Source organism: Miniopterus natalensis, chromosome 14, assembly GCF_054644295.1.
Source record: "Miniopterus natalensis isolate mMinNat1 chromosome 14, mMinNat1.hap1, whole genome shotgun sequence".
Classification (NCBI taxonomy): Eukaryota; Metazoa; Chordata; class Mammalia; order Chiroptera; family Miniopteridae; genus Miniopterus; species Miniopterus natalensis.
Window position 1 is genome coordinate 4,778,000 of NC_142094.1, and position 24,657 is coordinate 4,802,656.

The following is a 24,657-nucleotide window of genomic DNA, read 5'->3' on the forward strand; positions in this document are numbered from 1 at the left end:
GAAGTGTCTGTGCCATTGAAAGTGCAGCTTCCCAGCGAAAGGGCCAAGCCCAAGGGTTCAGCAGGAGGAGTCATGGCTGCGCATGAACGCGGCCAGGCTCTGGGCCCCGGCTCGTCGTTCCGGGGGAGCCCCTAGCTCTGCAGCGCCCCGCGGGCGGCGCCTCGACGGCCCCTGCTGCCCAACGCGCGTGGACCCCGCTGGGGACGGGAGTGGTGGCGGCACCCCTGGGCGCCCCTCCGCGGCGGGCGGGCGCGCGGCCCGAGGGGCAGTGCCCGGGCCCACCCTCCGCTCCCCGGGCCTCGCCCTCCTCTCCCCTCCGCCTCCGGGGCGCCACCCCGAAGCCTAGTGTTTGTCTGGAGGGCAGCCCGGCCGAGCCCCCGCGTTTCTCCCCAGGGAGGGGCCTCTGTTTGGGGCCGGCGGACAGTCCCGGCCGCTCAGGCCCCAGGGGCATCGACCTCCCTGGAAGTCACGGGCGTCCCTTAAGGAGAAGCGCGAGGGGAGCCCGCCCCACAGGGGCTTGGGGACTCCGGGAAGCCCCAATTTTCCAGCCTCCTCCTCGCGGAACCCTTGGGGAAAGACTCCTGCCCCCCCACAGCGCTTCCACCTGGCACCTCTGGGCCCCCGCTCCCGCTGCAGCCCGAGCAAGGGGTGGGCGCCCCGACCCCCTCCCCGCCCCTCCCCTCCCCCGCCCCTCCCCCTCCCCCTCCCCCTCCCCCGCCCCTCCCCCTCCCCTTCCCTCCCCCCCCCTCCCCCTCCCGGAGCGGGCCCGGCCCCCGCGCACTAATCCGTCTCCTCGGGCGCCGGCGGGAGCGCAGCGCCAGACCCGAGCCCGGCTCCGCTGGGCGCCCACGCGCCCTTCGCCCGCCCGCGCCCCCCGCCCCCCGCGTCGCCTCCGCGCTCCCGCCGGCCCTGCGCCCTCGGGGCCCCGGGGCGCTGCCCGCCCGCGGAGACATGGGGCGCGGCGCCCTGGCCCTGGGGCTGCTGCGCCTCTGCCTGGGTGAGCGCCGCGCCGCGCCGGGGAGCGGGGGCGGGGGCAGCTCTGGCCGCCCGTGCGGAGGGGGCTCGGCCACGCGAGGGCGGGGCGGGGGGTCGGGCTCTGCCCGCGGCCCCGCGCGGCCGGTCCACTCCCGGGGCGCTTCCCCGAGCCCGGACGCTGGAGACCCGGGGCGCCCCGGGACCCGCCCCCCGCGCCTGGTGCGGCCTGGGCCGGGGCACCTCCCCTTTCGGGCTCGGGTTCCCCATTACCCGCGGGTGGGTTTTGTTTGGCCGCTACCTGAGTGCGGCCGGAGCCGGCGGGGCGGGGGCGGGGAGACCCCTGAGGCCCCGGGGCCCGGGAGCGCGGCGGGCGCCCATCGCGCGGGGAGGCTGCCCCCTCCCGCGCCGGGGTGTCCATCTGTCTGTCTGTTTTCTTCCTAGCCCAGGCCAACTTCGCCCCCCACTTCTTCGACACATGGGTCGGCAGCACTGATGGGAACGTGGCTCTATTCAGCCTCCCAGAGGACACCCCTGTCGGTGAGGAGCCCTGGCACCGGCCTTCATTCCCCTGGGCATGGCACCTGGTTCCCCTGGACGTGGCACCTGGTTCCCCTGGACGGGGCACCTGGTTCCCCTGGACGTGGCACGGTTCCCCTGGACATGGCACTCAACCATGATCTCCCAAATCTAGGGAGACCGGAGCACCAGGCTGCCTGGGGGGGGGGGGGGGGGGGGCGGCGGGCGCCGGCTGTGCCCCGAATTCCCCAGGGCTGTTGCTGGCACCTCAGGGCTGCCAGGGAGACCTGAGCTGGGCCAGCCCCAGAAGACTCGCTGGGGGCGCAAAGACAGAGCTGGCTCTAGGCGGCAGCAGGGCTGGGCAGCATGGCGGTTCCTGCTGGGCTTTGGTGCCCAGCACCCACTGCTGTGACCTTGAGCAAAGGTACTGACTCCCAGAGTCGCAGATCTTCAGGCTTAAAAATGGCCCAAGAACAGCAACTGCCTGGGATAGGCAGAAAGAGAGGAGAGGAGAAAGGGGAGAGATGTGCACTCCCCTCTCTCTCCGGTGGCTTGCGGAGCCCGAGCGGAGAGGTGGCAGTGTAAGGAGCCACCTGCTGGGAAGTCCCGAGGGACTAATCTGGGTGTGGGGACACCCGACCCTGCTGCCCCAGGAGCCGCGCCTCCCGCCTTAATGGTGCACCCCTTTCCCACCCCCACCTGGAGCGTTCAGCTTTGGGCTCCTGGAGTCATCACCAGCCATCCCCAGCTGGCCCAGCAGCCTGAGGCTCCTCTGCAGTCTGTCCCTAGCCGAGGATCTGCAGAGTGGCTGACCTAGTGCCTCACTGACCGCAGTAAGAATGCGGGTGGAGGGGAGGCAGCCAGCAGGGCTGAGGCCAGCAGCTGGCACCAGCTCAGGGCTGTACCTTAGGCACTGAATTGCATATTTGCTGTTTAAACAGTCAAATCCTTGGTTCTAAGCAGCTGCCACTTCTAGGAGAATTTGGGTCCCAGATTCGAGGTCTCCCCTGTGTCTCCTTCCAGGTTCTCATGTGTACACCCTGAATGGGACAGACCCCGAGGGAGACCCTGTCTCCTACAACATCCGCTTTGACTCCAGCGCTAGAAGCATCTTTTCCATTGACCCCAATTTTGGAAACATCACACTGGTTGAAGAGCTGGACAGGGAGGTAGGGGCAGTGTGAGGAGCATGGCCTGTTGCCCTGCAGACCAGCATCTGTGGGCTGGAAGGTCCCCTCAAGATCGGCCCTCGAGAAGTCCCGTAAGCAAAACCTCAGAGGGCAGAGCAGGGCTGGTAAGCATGGTTTAGAGAGTAGGTCTGAGTCTGGTAAGACTCTACCCTTCTGCACTCTTGCACCTGCGGGGTGACAGGGCACGGCCCCCACACTAGGCTGGTGGGCGTGGCTGTCCATGTAACTGCACCTCAGCTGTGGGGCTGCTGCCAGCTCGGGTCTGATGGCTGGCCGCCCAGCCATTGGCCAGGGTGGAGAAGGAAGGTGTGGGTCTCAGAGGCTGCAGGGAAAGTGTGACTGGGCTGTGCCTACCTGGGGAACTGGGGACCTCAACACCTTTCCTCACTGAAGCCCCGCTGTGTCCTGGGGAGTGATTGAGATGCCACAGACCTGGACCTCTGCAGAACTGTGGAATAGGGAGAGGCATGGGGGAGAGGCAGAGAAAAAGAAAGAAAAGGGAATAAAACCTTCTTCCTGGGACCTCCAGCACACTAGCGTCTCTACTCGTTCTAGCCAGGGGGCACTCTCCTGGCTCCTCAGCAATCCCTCTGGGTTTAGGAGAACCCAGGTGTGCAGAGCGCTGAAGGAAGGCATGGCCAGAGGTGGCTTTTGGGCACCCCGCCCTACTCCTTGCCTTCTCTCTCGGGCTCAGTGGAGCTGGGAGAGTTCCCTGGCCTTGGGACTCTAAGGTAGGTCACTCGTGGACACTCACTCGGTCCTTGCTTCGCAGAGGGAGGATGAGATTGAAGCCATCATCAGCATTTCTGACGGCCTAAATCTGGTGAGTGCAGAGCTGAGCTGGCTCCTGGGCAGCACAGCCTGAGCAGCATTTCCTCCCCCAACCTCCTGCGAGTGTGGGGACTCCCTGGCAATCCCAAGCTGAGGCCCAGCAAGACCTGCCCCAAGGTGCCCACAGGAGGGTCCACCAGAGAGGGCTGCAGTGAGTGAGGCCAGTGGGAAAGGGAGGGAAAGAGAGAGAACAGGGAGAGAACGGAGAGAGCGAGACCTGCCAGCTGCACTTCCAATGGAGGACACCCATGTTCCACAGCATCTCCTCAAGTTTGCTTTCCCATCTGCCTCCTCCAGCCTGGTTCTTGGCTCTGCCATCCAGTCACCCAAGCTGAATTCCTGGGCACCCAGATCCAGCTCCTTCCTTACCTCCTTCCCCACGGCCACCACTCTCCCCAGCCCTCATCAGTGCTTCCCTGGCAGCCACAGAGCTTCCTGCTTGCAGTCTTCTAGACCCAATCCACCCAGAATGGGGCCAGAGCCCTCACTGTAGAAACAGGCCTGGCCACAGCCTGCTCAGAAGCACTAACAGCTGCCCCCACTACACTCAGGATGAAACCCCAGCTTCAGTCTGGCATTCAGGGCCTCCCCGTTGGGCCCTATTGCCCTTACCCACTTTTTCTCCCAGATTCATCCCACCAACATCTAGTCATAAATCTACTTACATTTTCTGAACACATCCTGTGGCTCATTCCTCTTTGCATTTGCACATGTTGCTTCTTTACCTCTTCCCCTCTCACATGACAAACTGCTGCAGAGCTTAATTCTCACCCTACAAAGCCTCCCTGCTGTCCACCACCACAGGCTGGTTAGATGCCTCTTCTGGGGCCTCTGAATGCAGCCTCCTGCATTGTGCACCCACAGTCGCAGGGATGCATGTACCTGGGCCATGGTGTACATGGTGCTCCTGGAGTCATCAGAATTGCGCCATGCAGGCAGTGCCTGGCATGCCACTGTCATCACCCCGAATGATATCACTACCCGTCTTTTAGATGCTGATCTTTGCTCTGCCATCTCATCTTGCAAAATACACACCACCAGACTATCTTCTGCTTCTGAGGGGAACACAGTGCTTGGCACCAAGCAGTTGCTTAATAATATTGTTGCATGAATGAATAAAAGAAAGGGGAGGGAGGGAGGGAGGGAGGGAGGATGGCTAGAGACATATACCTGGGACATTAGGGGCCACTGTCCCTTTATCTCCCAGAAGGTCTCACTGCCCCAATTCCTGTCCCGTTTGCCTCTTCTCAGGTGTCAGAAAAAGTCATGATCCTAGTGACGGATGCCAATGATGAGGCACCCAGGTTCATCCAGGAGCCTTACACTGTCCAGGTTCCTGAGGTGAGCTAGGAGCCGCTGGGCAGGGCCCATGCATTCCCACCCTAGACCCATGGCCTGCCCTCTTGGACTGCCCTGTGGCCTGGCCAAGGCGACGTGACATCAGTGTGCAGAGCACCTCTCCATCCCTCACTGCCCTCTGGAGAGCCCTTCCCTCTGTCCTCCCCCCACCTCCATTGCCATGCCTCACACATTCATTTTTTTTCCCAAAGGAATGCTTATTTACCATTTCTCAAATCATAATGTATGTTTATTGTGGAAATGTAAAATATGTAGAAAAGTAGAGTAAAAAAGTTTCAAGATCACTCAAAACCCTTCCTGGTTGAAACAGCATTGTTAAATTTTAGTGTCTTTCTTTCTAGTCATTTTTGTGATTATTGGATTTATTTTCTGCATGTTTTACATAGTTGGGACTACACTAAACCTGCTCTGTATACTTTTTTCATTTAATTTACAAGCATTTCTCCCATTACTTTTAAAATTTGCATAATTATTTTAAGTAGCTTCCATTAGTGAGCATATAAATGGTGGCATTTATGGGACTGCTCCCCTATATTTAGATATTTAAGATACTTTAAATTTTTGCTGTCATAAGAAACATCAAATTCTGAACATAACAGTTCTTTCTCTCTAATTAGAATTGTTTCCTTAAGAAACAGTCCAAGATTTGAAGTTACTAGGTGGAAAGCATGAATGCCTGCAGGTGTTATTGCTTTTCCAGAATAGCCTGATAAGGTCTTTCCCCCAGGACGTGGGAGAGGGCTGGTTTCCCTGTCACCTGTCAACACTGGGAATTTTCAGATATTTATGTTTGCTTTAGTAGGAGAAAAATATTTTACTCTGGTTCTAAATTGTCCATATTTTATTCCTAGTGATGCTGATTATGTGTGTGTTTATTAACCCTTTTCTCAGTTCATGTTTAAACAGTTTATCTCCCTGAAGTCTTAGTTTTCCTCTCTCCTGGAAGCCATCCTCAGGGGAACACATCTGTCCCTCCCTTGCTCTTCTTTCCTGCACTCTCGGCTGTGTCCCTCCCCTGCGGAGGCTCCCTGGGTTAATCCCCACCTTCTCACCTCTTCTTAGCCCTTCACTCCCTTGACCCCACTTTTCCATGGCCCTCCGTACCTGCTCCCTGAGCATTCTGCCACTGCCCAGGACTGACCTCTGTGGCCACAACCCCTCAGGACACACCTGCTGGGAGCAGCATCTTCAAGGTTCATGCTGTGGACAGGGACACAGGTTCCGGAGGAAGCGTCACCTACTTCCTACAGGTGAGGCAGCGCACACAAGGCATAACCAGAGGCATGGGCCAGGAGGGACATCGAGCTGGCTCCACCTCCATCACCAAGGCCCTAGGTCAGTGCCTGTACTGTTTCCCAAAATTGTCAGAGATGCCACATCAGGTCCCAAGGAGAACTCAGTAAATGCAGGGGAAGGACAGACAGGTGAGGACATGGGAAGGGCTTGGGCGGAAGCTGTCTTCCCCTGGCTGGCCCACCCTGGCTTCCTCTGAGTTGGTCTGCCTACCTTTCCCCAGATCTCCAGGGCCCTTAGTTCTCCACCCCCAAACACTTTGCAACCATACAAGGTGGAAGAAAGCTGCCTATAGAAAAGGGGGTAGAAGGGGCAGCTCTCAGGAGCAGAGCTATGATGCCCCAGCCCTGTCCCTGTCCATCCATCCCACCCTGTCAGAGGTGAGACCCTCCTTGCCCCCCACCTCCCTGGGCACCCAGGCACCGACCAGCTGCCCTCCTGAGCATGCTACTGTTTCCATAACATTCTTTACACATTTACTCTCTTGCTCTCACGGTTTTCAAGGCAATACAACTTGGTGGTTAAAAACACAGGTTATAGAGAAATCTCTTGGGATCCACAGATACTGAAGAAATCTAACCACTTCCCACCCATGAGGCCTTCAAACATAATATAATGTTCCCAGCTAGTTCCCTTGCCTGTAAAATGGGAAAGATAAAAGTGCATCGTCAATGGGTCGCTGTGAGGATTAAATCCATGCAAAGCTCAGTAACAGCTTCTGACACACAGTTACCCTCTTTTAGATTGTGGATCATCTAATTCCCTCCTCACTCCCCCACCCCAAATGCTGCCTAGGACTGGCCTACACTCACTCACTTGCAGGGTTTGAAGAGCCCCCCCCCCCCCCCCCCCCCCCGCCCCAGGTTAGAGCACTATGCTGACATTTCTATCTGCTGGAACCTGCAGGCAGAGTTCAGCCCAAAGCTGGACCTAGCTGTTTTCTAGATGAGTGGAAGGGAGAGCTAAGGCCCTCTGGAAGGGGCCTTCTTGGTTCTGACTGAGGGAGACCAAGGGGAACCTAGAACTCTAACAAGGGGGACCTTGGAGGCCAGAAACATGAACTTTAGCCTTGAGGCTGGAGGTCCTATGACCAAGGACAGTGAGGACCCCCCTGTAAGTAAGCAGAATAGGCATTCTGGGCCTGGCCTGGGTCCCTCCCCAGGCCAAGCTTGCCCCTCACTCTTACAGAACATGCAGCCCACCAGATTTTCCGTGGACCGCCACAGTGGCGTGCTGCGCCTCCAAGCTGGGGCCACCCTGGACTATGAGAAGGCCCAGGCCCATTTCATCACCTTGGTTGCCAAGGTAATGGGGAGGGATGGAGGGCACTCAGTCTTTCCTCAGCCTTTGTCAGGGGAAACTGCACTTGGGTGACTACAGAGTTGGACTCTACAGTAGAGTGGGGCAGTTTGGAGAGCAGATGATTGGGTCGGGGTTGAGGGTGGCAGGGTGTAGCTGTGATGTCTGTTTTCAGTGGACCCTGCCCAGACATGGACATATTCTCCAGGGTGGCTGCTGTGGGCTGCTATCGTCATGTTCCTTCCTGGGGACTGACAGGCCATGTCCCCTTCAATAGGCCTGGAGACTCATGTCCCATCACATCCCCCACAGCCTGGCCTCTGCCCATCTCCTAGGTTTGCTCACCCCACCTCTTCCTCTCTGAGTGACCAGTTACCCTCTTTGAGCCTCAGTTTCCTCATCAGCCCATCCCTGAGGCTTAACTAAGTTCCTCTTATTTCTAAAGTGTGTGGTGTGGGGCCTGCAACTCAGCAAGTGCTTCGTCAAAGTTGCTACTCCTTGAGGGAAGTAAACCCCAACCTTCTAGGCCCAGAGTTTAATTTCCAGGAAGGCCCCTGCTGGTCACTTGTGGGCTACGGCTATCCTGGTCCAGCTGTGCCAGGAGACCAGAGCTGGCCCCACCTGCAGTTTCTCCATCAGGGCTGGGCTCGGCACACAGCTCCATTCCACACTGGGTGCAGCCGAGCCACACTTGGGGGTCCTCGAGGTGTTGAGGTTTGGTTCCTGGCTGGGAGAAGAGTTGACTTGGATTCCTTCCTTTGCCACTTGTCTGACATGATTTCCCTGGAGAGAAAACTAACCCTGTTTCCAAAAGAACCTTTTTGAGTGTCTACTGCATACCAGACATGGACTGAAGACCTTCATGCATCACCTCAGTTCATGTTCCCAACACTCCTGAAGGGGGAGTGATCTCAGCTGTCTCTTGTAAGCAGCAGGAGCCCTATTCCGCCGAAGCCGGTGCAGCTCCAGAGCCAACCTCTCCTGTGCCGATTCCTCTGCAGGATGGCGGAGGGAGGCTGCGAGGGGCTGAGGTGGTGTTCTCTGCCACCACCACGGTCACTGTCAGCGTGCAGGACATGCAGGACATGGTCCCTGTCTTCGTGGGCACACCCTTCTATGACTATGTGTATGAGGACACCATTCCGGTGGGTGACTGTGCCCCTCAGCCCAGGTCCCCTCCTGGTGCTTCCTGCCCTGTCTTCAAGCTGCCCTGGGGCCCCTGCTGATGTGAAGTAGGAAATGGAGAGGTGTAGGCATCAGAGCTCAGAGAGTTAAGAGGCAGGTACGGTGTGAGAAAGCAGGGCCCAAGGAGGGAACTGTTACGACGACTGAGACCAGGCGCGCTCACAGAACAAGGGGAGGGGTCCTTGAAGGGCCTCCTGAGACGTTTGCCATGTGGTTCACGAGGTGCTTATGGACTCTTGGCCCTGGCTTTGCAGCCTGTGTTAGGTACCTGTTGCTGTGTCTCCACACTTCCCTCCCCGCCGCCTACCCCTGGCCAAGGGACCCGGGGCAGAGCGGGTAAAGCTAGGGTTTGAACCCAGGCCCCGCTGCAGAGGGAGTAGTGCAGTGAGGTGGAGAGAGTCCTGAGGAATCGGGCGCATCTGCTCGCCAGCTGTGGCGGCAGGTGCAGCCTCAGCCCCCTGGGCTAGTAGTAGCACTGTATTAGTCTCCGGCGGCTGCTGTAATAGATTATCACAGACCTAATGGCTTTAAAAAACACACCTTTCTGTCCTGCAGTTTCTGTGGGTCAGGCGTCCAGGCTCGGCTTAGCCGGGTCCTCAGTTTTACAGTCTCGCAAGTGGCTGCCTGGTATTGGCAGGGTTTGGCAGGATTTATTCCTTTAGGCTGATTGGCTCAGAGCCTCAGGTTCTTTCTGGCTGTTGACTAAAGGTCACTACTAGTTTTCTGAGACATGGGCCTCTCTGTAGGTGCTGCTTGCTTCATCAAAGCCAGCGAGAGAGTTGTTAGAAGATGGTAGTTATAATCTCTTGTAATCTGATTGCCAAGTAGTCTCTCATCACCTTTGCCACATTCTGTAAGTCAGAAGCAAGTCACCAGGCCAGACCACACTCCAGGAGAGGGGACCACTTAAAAATAAGTACCAGGAGGTGGGGTCACTGGAGCCTGGAGTTATCCTATCACACAACCATGGTCACTTGCTCCCATCCTAGGTGACTGAGGTCAGCTCTGCAGGGAGCCCAGCTGCCCCGGCCACAGTCCCTGTCACCATAAGGACTGTGGACTTCAACAACCACCCACCTACATTCTATGGAGAAAGTGGACCCCAGACCAGATTCAAGCTGTCCATGTATGAGCACCCGCCACAGGGGGAAATCCTGCAGGGCCTCAGGATCACTGTCCATGACTCAGACGAGGTTTGTGACTCTGCCCTTCACCTTGTCTTCCTGAAAATCATATGGGGTCAAGGTCCCAAAGCTGAGTCTGCAGCAGTCTTCACTGTTTATGTCACAGGGGCCTGGTGGGAGAGTAATCAAAGACTGCTTGGCCTAAAGACACTCACAATCAATTAAAAAGTAAAAGTCGGTCAAACAAAAGCACCTCTGCATCTGACCGGCCAGACAGGCATTTGTGGATGTGTCCTGTCGCCTCCCATGCCCAGCACAGGGTGAGGCCTCTGCACTTCTCTCCTTTGTGGTCCTCGTTGTCTGTCAACCCTTCCTGATCCTTGATGGCCTCACCTTCACAAGGAAGGAAATGCTTACCTCCCGAGGTTCAGGGCCTAGGGAGGCTCCTCGCTCGGCACTGCTGTACATGAGTCTCTCTTCTCACCCATCTTCCTTGTTCCCTCTCCAAACTACTGCAGGAAGCCAATGCCACATTCAACCTGCAGCTGGTGGGAATCGGGCATGTCTTCCGAGTGGTACCACAGACAGTCCTGAATAAAGCCCAAGTCACAATCATCGTGGAGAATTCAGCTGCCATTGACTTTGAAAAGTTCCAGGTGTTAACCTTCAAGGTATGTGATGCTTTGCATTGTCCTGAATGGGGCCTGGGCCCCAGCAGCTCACAGCAGCACCTGGGTTCCTTCCTGAGGGGTCCCTTGTCACCCCTGCCCCTCCTAGTCCTACTACTCCCTTTCTCTCAGTCCCTGTGCCCCAGCTGCTGATTCGGGGAGAGAGCGGGGCAGGGAGAGAGGGTGATTGAGAGCCTCCTCTGACTGCTCACATAGCCTCTCTGAGCTCCAGCTTCTGAACGACAGCTGTCCCGGGACTGCAGGGAGGTTCAGAGGGAAACTACAGTGTGCAAGCTGCTATGTTAATAGGCAGAGAAAGAAGCTATTTGTCAGGACAAATCCTTTTCTCATGTGCATTTGACATGTCATCTATTCTGATAAAAACTTTAGCAGAACATAAAAAATACTCTTTGTATTTGTAATTATTAGAAGTTATCAACATATAAACAATGCCTATTGTACATAAACATATAAATATTAATAAAAAGGAAAAAATAAACATTTGTTGATGTTATTTAAATTGTTAAAATTACTTACAATTATACATGTATACAGAGTGAACATCATTCTTAAACATGGACTTCTAAAGCATTCTGTGAAGCCAGGAACAAAATGTGGACACCTGCTATGACCACTGTTATTTTGCACTATTGCAGGGATAATGGTATTCCTGGATACGTAAAGGAAATAAGAGGTATAAACATTAGAAAGGAAAACTTGAATTATCATTATTTTTAAGTGATGTGATTGTTTGCTTGGAAAAACCTAAGGGGAATTGAAAAATAGTTAGAAACATAGCAAAGTTGTTAACATGATTGGTTACAAAATTAATACATGAAATCCAGTGGTTTTCCTACATACAAAAAATATCAGTGAAAATAATAGAATAAAATAGTTTCTTTTATAATGACAACTAACAGAAAAAGTTCTTAGGAATTACTATAACAAGAAATGGGCAACATCTAAATGACAAAAAATGCAAAAATTTTACAAAAGGATATGAAGAAGGAACCCCTATTAAAAATGCCAATTCTCATTAATAAAGAATCCAGTGCCATCTCAATTAAGTCTTACCTAGAATTTCCTTCAGAGAGCTGGTGAGGGGACTCGACACATCTCGACACAACCTGTAAGAGTAGTCAGGAAAATTCAGGAAAAAGAACGAGGCAGGAACTTGCTCTAACAAATATTAAATTATATCATAAAGCACAATACATTTAAAAATTGGAACTAAGGAGTATGCAAATCAGTGGAACAAAAGAAATGGGCAGCAATGCAGGTGGAACTATAAGAAAGCTGGCATTTCAAGTTGGCGGGGTGCCCCCTGTGGATGGTCGCAGGAAGAGCAGCTGACAGTAAGAACTGAGAAGAGGCAGGTGGGTCCTGAGCCAGGGCTGGGACAGGGAGTGATTGCCACCTAGACAAGTCCTTGCTTTTCTGCCTCCCCCAGCTTCTGGCCATTGAAGCAAACACTCCGGAGAAGTTCAGCTCCACAGCAGATGTCGTGATTCAGCTCCTGGACACCAATGACAATGTCCCCAAGTTCACCTCTCACTACTATATTGCCAGGATTCCTGAGGATGCCCCAGGGGGCTCCAACGTGGTGGCTGTCACAGTGGGTTGGGGTCTGGCCCCGGGACTGAGGGTCGGGTTGGGAGCTCCACCAACGGAGACATTACAAAGTCAGGCAAATCTGGGCTCCAATCTGAATCACCCATACTCATTAGCTTGTCCTTGGACAGGCTGCCTGCCCTCAGGGAAACTCCATTTTTTCTTCTTCACAATGGGGACAGCACCTCACAGGACTATAAGGGGGTATAAGTGTTAACCCCAAGCTCAGGGCACAGGACTTGCCCCCTTTCCCTTTCTCATTTACAAAGAAGGAATAGAATACATGCCTTCCAGGTATAGACCTTTTGGAACCTGTAACACTTGAGATTCCTGGGCAGAAAACTAAGGCTTCAGGGCAGGCTTCCAGATCATTTTCTACCAGAGCCCAACAACCCCCCAAGTCCCTTGTTTTGCCATTGAAAACAACCCTCAGACACATGAGCTGCTAATGTGCGCGAACAAAGGGCAGGTGCCACTAGGAGCTTTCTCTCTTCCAGGCTGTGGATCCAGACACAGGTCCTTGGGGTGAAGTCAAATACTCCCTGTATGGGCCAGGGGCAGACCTGTAAGTAGATCCAGTCTCAGACAGGGCCTTGGGCAAGGGGCTTGGGAGACTGAGGGTAGATGGGGTCTATGCTGAAGTCAGGAGCAACCTGGAAAGGGTGAGACCTGGGTCGTGAAGGTGAGCATGGGTCAAGGAGCAGAGGGAAGCAGCGGAGAGCCTGAGGCAGAGGCACTGGGCACGCTCCGTGAGGTGCTTGGATCTGAGAGAAGGGTTGTCATGATGGCCTGGAGCTGAGGCCATGACCTCAGGAGCCAGGCAAGCAGTGCTGGCTAGGGAGGAACAGACCATGGGAGGAGACGGAAGTCTGTGACTCAGGTCATTAATGTAATGTTGATGGATAGGTGAGTAGTTGGTCGGACCTGCCTACCTCAGTCAGACTGCAGGGATGGGGAGAAGGGCGTGTGGGATGCCTTAGAGGAGCTGCATAAGGTGTTACTTCTTGGAGGCAGCTCATTACAGCAGGCATGCAGTGTGTCCGTGTGCATGTGCATGTCCTTGTGCATACCCCGGCCTGTTCCCTCTGTGCCTGGCAGCTTTCTGATTCACTCACCCACTGGGATCATCTACACCCAGCCCTGGGCCAGCCTGGATGCTGAGGCCACTGCGAGGTACCACTTCTATGTGAAAGCCGAGGACATGGAAGGCAGGTACAGCCTGGCGGAGGTGATCGTCACTCTGAATGATGTCAATGACCACTACCCCCAGTTTGGACAGAGAATCCAGGAGAAGACGATGGTGCTGGGGACCCCAGTGAAAATTGAGGTGGGCTTCAAAGACAACTCAGTTCCCCTAAAAGCTTTGTTCTGGCAACTGCAAGAGACAATGTGGCATAAGAATTTATTTTAAAATAAAATGTATTGGATTCTCACTCTTGGCAAGGGTTTTTTAAGATACCTGATCTATTCCCAGCCTCACCTCAACCCAGAGGTGGCTCCTGTGCCACCAAACACAGAAATGACCTCTGAAAAGATATTGCCACTTGACAAAATGGAAGATTGAGTCCCAGGTGGGTTAGGTGCTGCTTTACCTTAGCTCACAGAGCTGGCCTCCTGCTCTCAGAGCAATGCCCTTCCCTCTGCAGGCAGGCCTCCCATGTGGGAGCACGACCCCAAGGCCCAGCAGACTTGACTCTCAGCTCCCTCCTCTACCTGTCTATCCTCAGACAAGTCACTCAGTATCCAAGCTTTTGTTTTTCAGCACTACCTCCTGCCTAGATTGTTCTGAGAATGGAGTGGCACAGCACACATAGCAGGCCTGGCACTGGCCTGGTTCATAGTAGGGCATACCTTCAACTTCTCTCCCAGCTCCAGTCCACTCAATAGGACCAGGACCATGTCCTATCCATCCAGCAAGCCCCATATGACATGTTGGTGTAGATGGGGGGCACAGCACTATCCTAGAAGCCCAGCCATGCCTGTCTCTCCCTGTGCACAGGCCATAGACCAGGATGCGGAGGAGCCCAGCAACCTGGTGGACTATTCCATCATCCAGGCAGAGCCAGCCAACGTGTTCAACATCGATGCACACACGGGGGAGATCCGACTCAAGAACTCCATCCGCTCCCTGGATGCTCTGCATAATATCACGCACAACAGAGGGTGCACATGGTCCCTAGAGGTGCAGGCCAAGGACCGTGGCTCCCCGTCCCTCAGCACCACGGCCTTACTCAAAATTGACATCACAGACCCTGAGGTGGGTAGGAAGCTCGCTGGGGCAGAGGCTCCGATGGCCAGCTCAGGCCTTGCTGCCCCAGGGCCAGAGGGAGGGACCGCCCTCCTTCAAAAGGCCCTCCGCACTGACAGGCTCCTGTGCCACCAAACACATAGGCTTTGGAGTCAGGTTGAAATCCCAGTTTTAATATCATAATGGTGTGACTTTGGATTTTGCCAAGCCCCCACTTCCTTTTTTGTAAAATGGGAGTAGTGATGCTGCCTTGTCATGGGTGTTGAAAAGCAGGAGTGAAATCATTATGCATCGTTCTCAGATCAGTGCCAGGAAGAAAGTTTTAGGAGCTCCTGTTACAGTTGAGCAGATGTGGCGCCTGCAGTGAAAGATAAGTGACATCCTCCTTCCTGGAGAAGTCCAGGTACCGAGGAAGCCTTAAGTCAGGAAAGGTGTTTGCGGCATGCTTCCTCTGTGCATGTTTTCTGGTGAGTTGCATGCATTGTGTTTTCCTCTCTGGGTGCATTGTTCTGTGATGAAGCCCGTAGTGTTCATCAGATTCTCAAAGGATAGCTGACCCCAGAAAGTTAAAAAAAAACATCAGGCTTAAGGGAGCTCACAACCCCTGCTCTGTCTTCCAACGATCCGGCAGGGGAAGCTGACTGTAGGGCTCTCTCTTCCAGATGCTGTCCCGAAGCCCCATGGACACCCTCCTGATGCAGACCAGAGACAACCCAATGAAGGCTGTGGGGGTGCTGGCCAGCATCATGGTCATAATCCTGGCCATAACAGTCCTTGTCTCCACTGCCACCTTCTGGTGCAACAAGAAATCCAACAAGGTCCTGCCGGTGCGGCGAGTGCTCCGCAGGCGGCCCAGCCCTGCTCCCTGTGCTGTCCCCACCAAGGAGATCCAGTCCAGCAGGGCCGAGGCTGCTGCCAAGTTTGTTCCCCAGGAGAACCCTCCCAACCAGAGCTGCAGCAGCGGCCCAGGAAGGGCCCCATCCCCCAGAGCCCCAGCTCTCCCTCCTCCACCCAGAATGGCGCTCAGCACAGGGGCAGCCCCCTGGACTGTGCCTATGGTCTCTGGCTCACTCACCTCTCTGCAACCTCAATGGTCACCCAAACCCAAAGCCCTGGGAAGCCCCATCCGGTCAGCTCTGGTCTCTGAGCTCAGGCAAAAGTTTGAGAAGAGAACAGCTAATGCGGCTGATTTATAGAGTGCAGCTCACAGCCCCTCCCTTCCCCACCTCACCCTCCCCAGCTCTGCCCCTTAAGGCCACCCCTGTTTTGTACAGCGCTGTAACCTCCATATTCAGGGCTCTGGACAGCACCTCGGGCAAGGGATTTCCCTGGTTCTGGATGCAGTTGGACAGTACTTTCCATGCCCAGGCCCTTGGCACAGCTACAATGTTCTCCATTCTGCAGAAGCTGGGATCAACAAGGAGCTGCTCTGTCCGTCCTTGACTCACCAGCCCCAGACCTCACAGTCCCTCAGGTTCTCCTGGGCCTCCGCAGCATTAGGCGAGGAGCAGGGCCCTGGCCACACGAGACAAGGCTGTCTAGAACCTGGATCCCGAAGCCTCCAGCTCAGAGCAAGAGCAGACAAAGGAGGGTCAGTGCTGGCGAAGGTTGGAGGCCAGCAAACCTTGTAGGCTAAGGGAGAGCGAATGCAGCAGGAAAGGGCAAAGGTGCCCTGAAAACATGCTGTGTGGGCTGTGGCTGAATGCCGCTGGGAGGGTGGGGTATCAGGGCTGAGGAGACCTCTTCTCTCATGTGCTGTAAACTTGTGAAAGCTGCTTAGACCCCCTGGTCGTCCCCTCCCTCACTTGTGAAATGAAGAAAGTAAATCCTGTCTGCTCCACTCAGGTCTGGGGTGAGGGACAGAGTAACTCGCAGCGAAGAGGAGTCAGCCCAGTGCAAGCAGCACACATGCTTTCTGCAGGCTCCTCTCAGGGTTCAGCAGCACCAGAAACTATTAAGACCCTCTCAGCTACTCCAAGCACCCCAGGAAGTGCTGTGCTGGGTTGGGTGCTGCTGCTGGCCCATGGCAGCCAGAGCTTCGCCCTTGATTCATGCACCTCCCCTTCCATCCCCTGCCGCCACCACATCCCTGGTGCAGCCTGGGCAGCCACCAGCACAAAGCTCAGAGCTGGGCGGCACAGCCATCCAGCCTCCACTTGTCAAGATGACAAAACAGCTTCCCAAGAATGACCCCCGGAGGCCTCACGGGGCAGGTCAGAGACCTGGTCTGAGGGCTTCTGGCTCCGCAGTCTTGTTCTCTAGCCAGGACCCAACTTGGAAACTTGTGACCACTTCCCTCAGGAGAGGAGATGTGCAGGTCTCTGTGGCTAGGACCAAGAAGTTCTGTCTGACTTTAAGGAAACCTGCTGTAAGGAAATCTAGCCATGTACACAGAGAGAGTTCTTTGCATTTTGCTCCACTCATTAATAACCCTCTAGGATCTGTCAGTGATTTTATTTAAGCAAATGATATGCACATGTGGTTTTCTTGATTTCTGAGTATGTGTTTTGGGGTGTTACTCAGATGTGCCACTGTGCAGGGTCCTTGCTGGGGTGTGTGCAGCCCAGACCCAGAGAGTAGTAAGAGGAGGGCTGTAAGGAGCTGGGTGCCCAGACTGAACAGACAGGTCCTTGCACTCTGTGTTTCAGGAGAGGGCTGCGCTGGATCACACTGGATCTCCAGTTTGCATGCAGCCCACCTCTTTTGTAAATGGGAAATAAAATGTGTTAACCCACAGTCAAGCTGACCTCTGCTCGCTGCTGATGCTCACGTTCACTGATTCACAGAGACCAATTCCTGATATGCATCCAAGCTCATCCTACCTCCTGGCTTGCCGATGGATCTGTCCTTCAGCCCCCAGATCTGACTCTTTGGGTGGCTGCAAAATTTTGTTCAATTTTCCACGCGGACACCTCAAACAGCAGCCAATTTGCAGGACATGTCTCCCTGTGTGTGCCATGTCCTGAGTCTGGACAAGCCCTGGCAGGGCTGGGGAGGGATGGAGTCTGGGGCTAGAACTAATTGTCCCCAATCCAGCCCAGCAAGGGCAGGAATCAGGAGACCTGACATGAGCATGAACACCGGAGAAGCACTCACCGCTGGCCCTGGGACAGTCATGAAGGCCTCCAGGTTGGGGACTCAGGCCAGCATCGGGGCCCTGGGAGGGGACAAGCCCAGGAACTTGAACTGCAGAGCCAATTTTGAAAACTGGGCATGTGGGAAACTCTTGCACTAGGAAGTATGGGGAAAGTGTGCAGTTGCCAGCATGAGTGACACTGAGAAAGAGGAGGAGGGTGCCACCAAATATAAGGGACCGGCACATGTGTTTGGCATTGGAGGTACCCCAGCCTGTGTGAGTGAGGCCAGGCTAATTTCACCACTGTAAGGAATGGTGGAGGCCAAGGGACTGCTTGCTCAGTGGCACTGGGCAAGGTCTAGACTACAACTGGCACAATGTTAGGCCACCAAGTGAGGACCTAGAAGGCAGGGGTGACAGACTGGGCAGGCTCACCCCTCCTGGGCCCTGAGAATGGAGCTTTAGACCCTGGATAACCAACAGATGTGGCTCAAAGAAGTGTGCAGAATACTGTGTGTTTCTTCTTGTGGCTGAGCTCAGACTTTCTAATTATATAAAACAATATAGCGTTTTACAGTCTGATAGCCCCAGGTCTGCATCCTGGTTCTGCCACTTAGGTGTGACTTTGGATCTCACTTTCCTCATCAATACAGGGCACAAAGACTTGTTCCCTCGAGGATGACAGGAGCTAATGCACGTAAAGCGCCTGCCACCAGCTTTCCATCAGCCAACACAAGCTCCGGAGACAGTTGCTATTCTTAGTTGTACAAGAGGGTGTTTGAGGATGGCCAACAGTCCCCATGCTTGAGCACTATGTCCTGGAGGAGAGGGCTCCTCCATGCACCCTTATCTCCAGGACTTTTCCATCCACTGCTAGATCTGGGGGAGAAGACAGAGGCCAAGGAGGGTCAGTCCACCTAACATGGACGTCTGCCGCTGCTGGCAGGCAGGGAGGCTTCCCAGTAGTCTTCAAGGGCCCTGGCCATGGGAGGGTGGACAAGGGAAGCAGGGAAGACGCCACGTGAGGATTAAGGCTGCCAAACTGGCATGTGGCCACATGAAAGACCCCTTCGGAAATTCACAGAAATAACTTGGAGGGAGATGGTTCTTTGAAGGGACTAGTTTCCAGAATGAGGTGGTGATGGCTAAGTGACCATAATTTGTGACCAATAAAGTAAGTGACCTTGTGTTGCAGCTACAGGCTGATGACATTGGGTACATTTGCATGACACTATGAATCTTACAAATGCATCTCTTTGGCTGAGTAAGACCCACTCCCAATCACTCCTTCAATAGCACAGTCTCAGGATATCATCTGTGCCAGGCCCCCTGCTAGGTGTTAAGGATACAGGCTCTTGTAAGCCAGAGAAAGAAAAGAGAAAAAAATCCCTCCCTTCAGGTCTAGCAGCAGAGGCTGGGACTAGCAGTGGCTTTGTTCTGAAAGTGAGGAGCCCTGCTAACCCATTTCTCCTGCATCAGATGTACTTGCCTTAAAAGTGCCTGGTAGAAACTCTGAACAGATAAGTTTCCCAAGAGCATGACAATTGAATCTCAAACTATAGCATCTTTTAGACATTAATTAAACAGAGCATGTGAAAGATATTAGCAGAGATATCATGTCATTACATATATATTTATACCTGTGCACACATGTGATCCTAATAAGACCTGATATTCCAAATGGCTCAGTCTGTACACAGAGTCACATCCCACACATACGCGCACACACCCTGACACAGGCCTCATAGATGGTGACAGCATTTATTGTGGTGGTGTTTCCTGAGGGCTTATTATGTGACAGGCATTGTTCTGAGCTTTACATGTAAAAACTCTCAGGGTCACCCAGACAACCCTATGAGGTAAGGACAATTATTATTCCCATTTTACGGATGAGGAAAGTAAGGCACAGAACAATACGACAATGTGCCCGATGTCCCAAAGCAAGTAAAAAGCAAAGCCAACATTTAGGCAAGGAACTGGTTCCGGAGCCTATGCCCTTCCTCACACTGTCACGGGGCCCACCGGGTGAGAAGCACAGGAGTCTAAGGGTCCTAAAGAATCAGACCCCCAGAAACCCTCTGTAGGCCTCAGGAAATCCTGCTCCCTGAATTCCCGCATTCACAGGAGCGGCCGAGCTCTGCCCGGCTCCCTGGCACCCTCTCGCCCTCAGAGGCCACGGGAAGTACAAGTTCTTGCCCTGCTCCAATCGCTATTCTTCAAAATGTATCACGAGACGTTTCACAGGAACAAATTGTCACATACATGTACGGATGTGTTGTTTGCACACATATAACTATATGTAGATAAAACTTAAAAATATATGTTCTTAGATGTGATAATGGCATTTTTTAAAAAACTTTATCTGTTATAGCTAAAACTAAAATATTCACAGGTGAGCTGTAGAGCTTTGTGTTTGCCTTTAAATACTCCAGTTTTAAAAAAAAGTTGAAATAAGACTGGAAAATGTTAAAAAAATATTGAAGCTGCCCTGGCAGGTGTGGCTCAGTGGCTAGAGAATCAGCCCCCGCACCAAAGGGTCACTGGTTCAGTTACTGGTCAAGGGCATGTACCTGGGCTGTAGGTTCAAACCCCAGCTCTGGTCGGGGTGCTTGTGGGAGGCAACCAGTCAATGTGTCTCTCTCACATTGATGGTTCTTTCACTCTCTCTCTCCCCTCTTTCTCTTCCACTCTCTCTAAAAGTCAGTGGAGGACATGTCCTCGGGAAGGATGAGAAGGAATTCACAAGGAAGGTGGGAAGGAGGGTGCTGCAGGAGGCTGGCTCACACAGCCTCCGGGGATTTCCCTGTGGGGAGAGAGATGTGGGTTTAAATCCTAGTCTTCACCAGCTGGGCTTCTCAGAGGGACGGTGAGCTGTCTCTGGGATTCGTGGGGACCCCTCCATCCCACAAGAGCTCAGATAAAGGAAAGGAGCACCTCTCTGGGATTTTATAGGAAACACTGACTAGGGGAAGGGGAAGGGATTCTATTGTCATTTGTGAAACAATATTTGTCATGCTCAGCACTGAGATTTTAGCGAGGGACACAGGGCTGAAAACAAGCCTGACGCTCACAATCTCTCGGGACTAGGGGAGAATCAGGACTGTGTACTTACCCTTTGCAAAAAAAAAAAAAAAAAGAATCATATAACTTTATATAGATTCTTTCCTTCTGGCTATGTCTCGAAACTCTGCCTCCAGCAGCCTCTGGAGCCTGAGCCCTGGGCTGCAGCCAATGCCTGTCACTTGGTGCTGATAGCAGTGCTCTCAGGAGCACCGAAGACCGCTCATGGGACACAGGCGCCCTCAAACAGAGACATGCATCACCCGCCAGGCTTTTACTACTCAAAGGACAGCTTTTTGAAACATCAAACTTACAGATCTCATTGGAAGTTTGCCATTAAGAGGGAGAGTAATATCACTTTCTGAACAACAGGAGACACAGGATGCTGCAGAGCAGACAGAGAAACGGAATTAGAGCCTCTTCTGTGTGCTGCCTTACTGCCTGCTAGATGGGTGGCTTTGAGTAAGTCGTTGGAATCCTCTGGGCGTCCGTTTTTTCACCTGTGAAAAGGGGTAGAATTCTACCTTTCTTTAGTAGGATAACACATGTGAAACGTCATATGTGAATGTTAAGTGTAAACATGTAAATGTTATAGGGCTATGTATGTGGACAGAGTAACATTTATTAATTTCCATACGCTGAGTGTAATAAAATGACTGGGCGGGACAGAGCTTCTCCGGCATCGGCTCCATAGAAATAAGAATGTGTCTCCTGTTCACGGTGTCAAGCTCAGTGCCAGGAACACAGGAGGTGCTCAATAAATAATTGTTGAATAAATGGATCAAGGCAGCTGAGCTGCCAGAGGGTCAGTGTAGGGACTGGAAGCCCGCGCCGTGCCGCAGCTTCGTCCAGGTGGTCAGCCACCCTCTTCTTCCCCCTCCTCAGTGTCTCTGTCCTGGGTGGTCCTCACCGACAGGGGTGTGGTCTCTGTAGGAGTCGTGCCTGTGCTGTGGGGCTGCATGGGGGCGCCTGCGGGCTTTCCTACTGTGGGGACAGCGGAGCAGACCCCACTCCCTGCAGGTGCAGGGGGCTTGGGCCGCCCAGACGTAGGCAGCCACGGGCACGGCAAGAAACACCGCACACAGGACCGCCGTGACATGCAGGGGGCACTCCCGCTCCGCCGGCCCGCTGCAGTCCCTGCCCGGCACAAAGACCACACACTGGCCCTGGTGTGGCAGCTGCCCCCAGGCTGAGACGTGCCTTGTGTTTTGTGCCTGGGAGGAGGCCATCCATAAGGTGTGAGTTTATTCCAGGGCTGATGTGTATCATCTTCTGTTTCCTGAGAGCTACATCTGACGCAACGGAGAGGGCGAACCACTTCTCCTCAGAGGTGCCGGCCACCACGAACCGCTCCAGGAGGATCCCACGCACTGTCTGCTTGACAACCGCAGGTCAATGTAGGCATTGCCCCCCAAGGGGAAGGAAAGAGAATGGGGTGCAGACAGGATTGGGACAGGCTGGACATGGAGGGACATGACAACCGTGCTCCTGACGGTGGAGTTGAGAGCCACACAGGTGTAATTGCCCATCTTTTAGATGGGCAGCAGGTATGACCAGCTCTGACAGAGCAGCATCTTCCGTGGCAGATGAGGTCAACACTGAGGAGAGAGAGCGGAACAGCTGTGCATTTCTCTGATGGACACCTGGAGTATCCAGCAGTGCACTTTTTGTTAAAAGGTGGTGGTTACCATTCATTAGCCATGCAGGTTGTGTCAGGCGTTTGCCTCTCAGCAACCCTGAAGGGCAGTACCCAGTTTTTACACATAGGAAGTTGAGGACTGGAGCGATGAAGGAACTTGCCCAGAGGCAGCAATTGGTCTGAAACCTTGTTCTTCTGTCTGTGGAGTCCTTCAGCTGTGCCGGCTGCTCCCGCCAAATACCTTGGCCTTGCTGAGCTCCCACCAGGGCTTCCAGATCTCTCACAGCTGTGTGACTGTGCAGTGCTGTGAGCTGTGAGAAGTGCCCTCTCACCCCAGGATGTGGAGTGACTTAGAACCTGGAGCCAAAAGCCTGGGTTCTGTCCCTTACTAGATATATGGTTTTGGACAAGTTGTTTGGATTCTCTTAGCCTCAATTTCCTCATCAATAAAATGGGATGATAACAGTGTTCACTCCACAAGATTGACAGTAAGTGGCCTATGGGTGTTAGCTGTTATTACTGCTGAGAGAGTAAATATAATGTGGTGCCAAGGAGACTGATTACGGAGCTCACAAAAGTTAGTATCTGGATGCATTTCACTGTTCTCAAAGGGGCTACAATAATAAACCCTATATTTCTCTTTCATTGGTGTTTAACCTCAAGCCAATAAAATGTGATCAAAATGATAAGAAAAAGTAAAAATTTCAGCCAATTTAGCATTTTTGATCATTCAGAGGTTTGTCACCATGTATACAAATATCTGGGTGACTGTATTTCTCAGGTTTTATTTTTTTTAAGGGTTTTTGTTGATTTCAGAGAGAGGAAGGGAGAGGGAGAGGGAGATAGAAACAAAGATGAGAGAGAGTCATTGATTGGCTGCCTTCTGCACACCCCCTACTGGGGATCGAGCCCAAAACCCAGGCATGTGCCTTGACCGGGAATTGAACAGTGACCTCCTGGTTCACAGGTGAACAGTCAACCACTGAGCCCCTGGGCTGGGATATTTCTCAAGTTTTACTCAGATATTTCTAGTTGTCTTCTGAACCACTTCAAGATACCCCTGGGAGGCCATCCTGGTTTTGTGATGTGCCCCATCCCTCAGGGTGGCATTAAAGCAGAGCAAGCACAGAGCTCCAGAAAATGAGAGGCAGGTATGAATCCCAGCAGTGGGGCCACCAGCCCACCTCTCCCTGAGTCCTAGTATTACAGCTTCAAATCAATAAGGTCAGTAAAGTGGTGGGAAGTGTAAAATTCCATCAATTGCTAAGGCTTCCCACCCTTTTCTAATCTTAAGAATTAGCTGGGGGGGGGGAGGGGGGGGAGAGGGGAATACTTGTTAAAATATATTCTTAGGTCTTCCCTTGGATTCACTTAATCCGAAACTTCCAGGGCAGGGGCCTGGAGATCTTATTTCAAACAAGCATCCCAGGTGAGTCTTCCCAGGCAAATTTAGGAAATAAGTAATGGATAATCTCTAGAATTAGTCCTAGTCAGAAATTTCTATGATTTAAAAATACACAATATAGTGTTTTACATCTAGAAGACCTTCAAAAATTAATTTGTTCATATAATTTTACACTTCCCACCACTTTACTGACCTTTTCTCTGAGAATATATTTTAACAAGTATTCCCCTCTCCCCCACCTCTCCGCCCCCAGCTAATTCTTAAGATTAGAAAAGGGTGGGAAGACTTAGCAATTGATGGAATTTTACACTTCCCACCACTTTACTCACCTTTTCTCTAATATTTATAGAATATGTTAAGTGAACTCCAAGATATATATTTACACATATATGTCTTATAGAGATTTGTATGCAACCATTTAAAAAAATGCCAATAGTGGAACACTACCTTATTGTGGTGTGTATAATTCAGGCCTGTCTCAATCTTACCCACTCCCAGTTTAGAGCCTCTCTATTGAGGACAGGGTTGCTACAGACCTCCCTACTCTCCCAGATATGTTAACAGGGTGCATGTGGCTTACCTCGGAGCAGCTCAAATAAGAATGAATGTTCAGTTCACACTTGCTCAAACTCTTCAGGAAGTTTCTCTGGGATCTTTCCCAGAGAGAGAGAGACGTGCACTGTAGAGTCCTGCACAAGAAACCAGAAGAGCCTTAAGATGAACGTCATGGAACTGGGAAGTGGGATCAGGCTTATCCTGGCATCAGATGTATGAATTAGAAAAAATATTATTCACTTGAAATAAAAGAGTTAGACCTATTTTGGTAAAAGTTCACAGTTCATAAAAATTCAGTACCAGCTAGAATGAATCTCAGAGATATTTTGCTTATTTCCTGAAAATTCTAGGCCTACTCTCATTCCAAATTATCCCCAAAGAAATCCCATCCCCTACAGCCCTTTGGCATCTTGCCACCACAGCGCACCTGCCAAAATTCTCTGAGCAGGCACACCCTGGCCACCAGCATGGCTAAGCTGCATGTGGATCCAGAACGATCAGAACTAGCAGGAAATAGTGAGAAATGGAAGCCATTTTCCTCTGTAAGAAACTGCCTTGGGAGTTTTGAATAATATAGTCCCAGCTTCTGAGCGGCAAATCCTGTTATTGGTAATCCTCGGTGA

General features: G+C 52.9%; 2 protein-coding genes across 2 annotated transcripts; one reads left to right on the top strand and one right to left on the bottom strand.

Annotated features, from left to right (window-relative positions):
* Window positions 1-951: 951 nt before the first annotated feature.
* On the top strand, window positions 952-15,495 carry CDHR1 (cadherin related family member 1). Its single transcript, XM_087824223.1, has 15 exons — window positions 952-997; window positions 1,417-1,512; window positions 2,515-2,660; window positions 3,454-3,504; window positions 4,764-4,853; window positions 6,035-6,121; window positions 7,353-7,469; window positions 8,465-8,608; window positions 9,638-9,841; window positions 10,291-10,443; window positions 11,891-12,055; window positions 12,549-12,616; window positions 13,150-13,378; window positions 14,051-14,308; window positions 14,962-15,495. Exons 1-15 carry the CDS (start codon window positions 952-954, stop codon window positions 15,493-15,495), a joined length of 2,388 nt encoding a protein of 795 aa, XP_087680349.1.
* A 5,796-nt stretch (window positions 15,496-21,291) lies between these two features.
* Window positions 21,292-22,130, bottom strand: LRIT2 (leucine rich repeat, Ig-like and transmembrane domains 2). The gene is given in 5 exon segments (XM_087824225.1): window positions 21,292-21,325; window positions 21,327-21,620; window positions 21,622-21,820; window positions 21,823-21,962; window positions 21,964-22,130. Coding segments are annotated over 5 exon segments (834 nt in total).
* Between the last annotated feature and the right edge of the window lie 2,527 nt (window positions 22,131-24,657).

What these genes read in the sequence shown, in the direction of transcription:
- CDHR1 (XM_087824223.1), top strand. Translation starts at nt 952, where the DNA reads ATGGGGCGCGGCGCCCTGGCCCTGGGGCTGCTGCGCCTCTGCCTGG. An exon ending in TCATCACCTTGGTTGCCAAG is followed by an intron (nt 7,470 to 8,464) that starts GTAATGGGGAGG and finishes ATTCCTCTGCAG; the next exon opens with GATGGCGGAGGGAGGCTGCG. An exon ending in GGACCCCAGTGAAAATTGAG is followed by an intron (nt 13,379 to 14,050) that starts GTGGGCTTCAAA and finishes CCCTGTGCACAG; the next exon opens with GCCATAGACCAGGATGCGGA.